Source organism: Pseudorasbora parva, chromosome 4 (assembly GCF_024679245.1).
Source record: "Pseudorasbora parva isolate DD20220531a chromosome 4, ASM2467924v1, whole genome shotgun sequence".
NCBI lineage: Eukaryota > Metazoa > Chordata > Actinopteri > Cypriniformes > Gobionidae > Pseudorasbora > Pseudorasbora parva.
Genome location: NC_090175.1, coordinates 58,526,736 through 58,529,235, shown reverse-complemented (window position 1 = coordinate 58,529,235; position 2,500 = coordinate 58,526,736). Strand labels below are relative to the sequence as shown.

The window sequence follows — 2,500 nt, the reverse complement described above, 5'->3', positions numbered from 1 at the left end:
AACTTAAAGACCGACACGGACTGCCATTAGAGTCGCGATTAGAACCTTATTAACACTAAAACATCAGATTAATGTCCACCAAAAGTACCGCGCATCACTTTTACACTCAATCCACACACACACACGCACACACACACACACGCAGGATGTCTCCAAGTTCCCGTGTGCTGAAATATAAAGCCTGTTTTTGGGAAGAGCGCGCGCTTACCTTCTCATGGATCCTGGAAAGCGTTCCTGGTTTGTCTAGAAACCACGCGATCCTCCGCGTGTCCCGCGACGCTCATCCGACACAGATCGCGCTGCTTCGCGTCAGATGATCGGGAATGCGACGCTCGTAGTCCAGAGTAGAGCCGCGTCTGAGCCGTGTCGCTCCACCTAACCGCGCGTCATCATCCCGGTGCCGCGCCTCGTTTGCGCGCCCGTGTCGTTTCCCACGGCGATGATGATGACTCGTTTGTCGCGCAGATGCAACGCGACGCGTTTACCCGCAGATCACAGCGCGTTCAACGCGTGACTGTGGACGCCGGGGCTAGTTGTCACATCTGAGTAACCGGATAGAAAACACAAAACCCGCTCGTTGTATTTTTACACAATATATTTAGTGTCTCCTTTCTGCTTCATGAACTGATAAAGGCTGCCTGTAATTAACAGTAAATAGACTACACTGCATAACATTATGACCACTTACCGGTGAATAACACTGATGATCTCCATCACCTGTTAGTGGGTGGGATATATTAGGCAGCAAGTGAACATTTCGTCCTCAGAGTTGATGTGTGTGAAGCAGGAGAAATGGGCAAGCGTAAGGATTTGAGCGAGTTTGGCCAGATTGTGACGGCTTACCTGGGGAACACATGGCCCCAGGATGCACTATGGGAAGAAGGCGAGCCGGCGGAGGCAGTGTGATGCTTTGGCCAATGTTCTGCTGGGAAACCTTGGGTCCTCCATCCATGTGGATGTTACTTTGACACGCTCCACCTACCTAAGCATTGCTGAGACCATGTTCAGCCTTTGATGGAAACGGTATTCTGGTGGCTGTGGCTCTTCCAGCAGGATAATGCTCCTGACACAAAGCACAAATGCTTCAGGAATGGTTTGAGGAGCACAACAACCAGTTTGAGGCGTCGACTCGGCCTCCAGATTCCCCAGATCTCAATCCAATCGAGCATCTGTGGGATGAGCCGAACAAACAAGTCTGCACTTACAGGACTTAAAGGATCTGCTGCTAACATCTTGGTGCCAGACACCACAGCACACCTTCAGGGGTCTAGAGGAGTCCATCAGAGACGGGTCAGGGGGACCAACACAATATAAGGTCATAATGTTATGCCTGATCGGTGTGCATAAACTGACTACATATATGACATGAGTAAACATAAACGTCCTCCAGTATAGTATAACTCTATTCCTCCAGCAGAACTGGACACTACTGCAGTGCTTGTCAGTGAAGGCTTGATGTGCCTCTGTGAGGACAGACGAGTGTGAGGTGGATTATATAATCGGAGCGAAGGGAAATAAACCGGCGGGAAAGAAGAGGCCTTTACTCACGGCGGCGGTGTGAAATAGTACATGATGATAATACACAACCACACACACACACACACACACACATAATGACGGACACTCGTATCTGACCTTTGCCCTTTGCTGCAGGCGGTTCGTCCTGAGCCAGAGCTGCGGATGCGTTAGAGCTCCACAGATATGATTTATGAGTAACGCCTCAGTCGTGTTTGGAGTGTGATGTGAAGCGATCATCAGATGCTGTAATTATCAATCAGCCCCGAGAGCGAGCCGCTCACGCAGAAGCCTTCAGACGATTACACTGAGGAGAACTAAAGCTGGAACAGTTAACATTACGGCCTAACGCTGGACACACACACACTCGTGCGTTATTCCACACGGACACACACTCGTGCATTACTCCACACGGACACACACTCGTGCATTACTCCACACGGACACACACTCGTGCATTACTCCACACGGACACACACTCGTGCATTACTCCACACGGACACACACTCATGCATTACTCCACACGGACACACACTCAGTGTAATCACAGTCATTAGATGAGGAACGATCATCATTATTATATTCTGCGTCTGTATTAAACAAATCTGTCAGAAGATTCAGCAGTGTCTGAATCAACAGAACTAAACAGAGAATGAAATGTCAGAAAGTAACACACACACACACTAACACATACACACACACACACACACCTTGTGAAGAGCTCTGGAGACTCTGATAACTCTGATAACAAACCACATCAACTGAAGGAGAGAAACACACACACACACACACACACACACACACACAGACACACACACACACACACACACACACACACACACACACACACACACACACACATACACACACACACACACACACACACACAGACACATACACACACACACACACACACACACACACACACACACAGACAAATACACTGCCTCAACCCCTAACCCTACCCATCACACACACACACACA

The 2,500-nt window shown here is 49.0% G+C and overlaps 1 protein-coding gene across 1 annotated transcript in view; it reads right to left on the bottom strand.

Moving 5' to 3' along the window:
* LOC137073655 (prolactin receptor-like) overlaps nucleotides 1-506 on the bottom strand; it is a 32,852-nt gene extending 32,346 nt beyond the window's left edge. The window contains exon 1 of the mRNA XM_067442360.1: nucleotides 209-506. Within this exon, the coding sequence (XP_067298461.1) occupies nucleotides 209-216 (8 nt within the window). The 5' untranslated portion in view covers nucleotides 217-506. The remainder of the gene's footprint in view (nucleotides 1-208) is intronic.
* Between the last annotated feature and the right edge of the window lie 1,994 nt (nucleotides 507-2,500).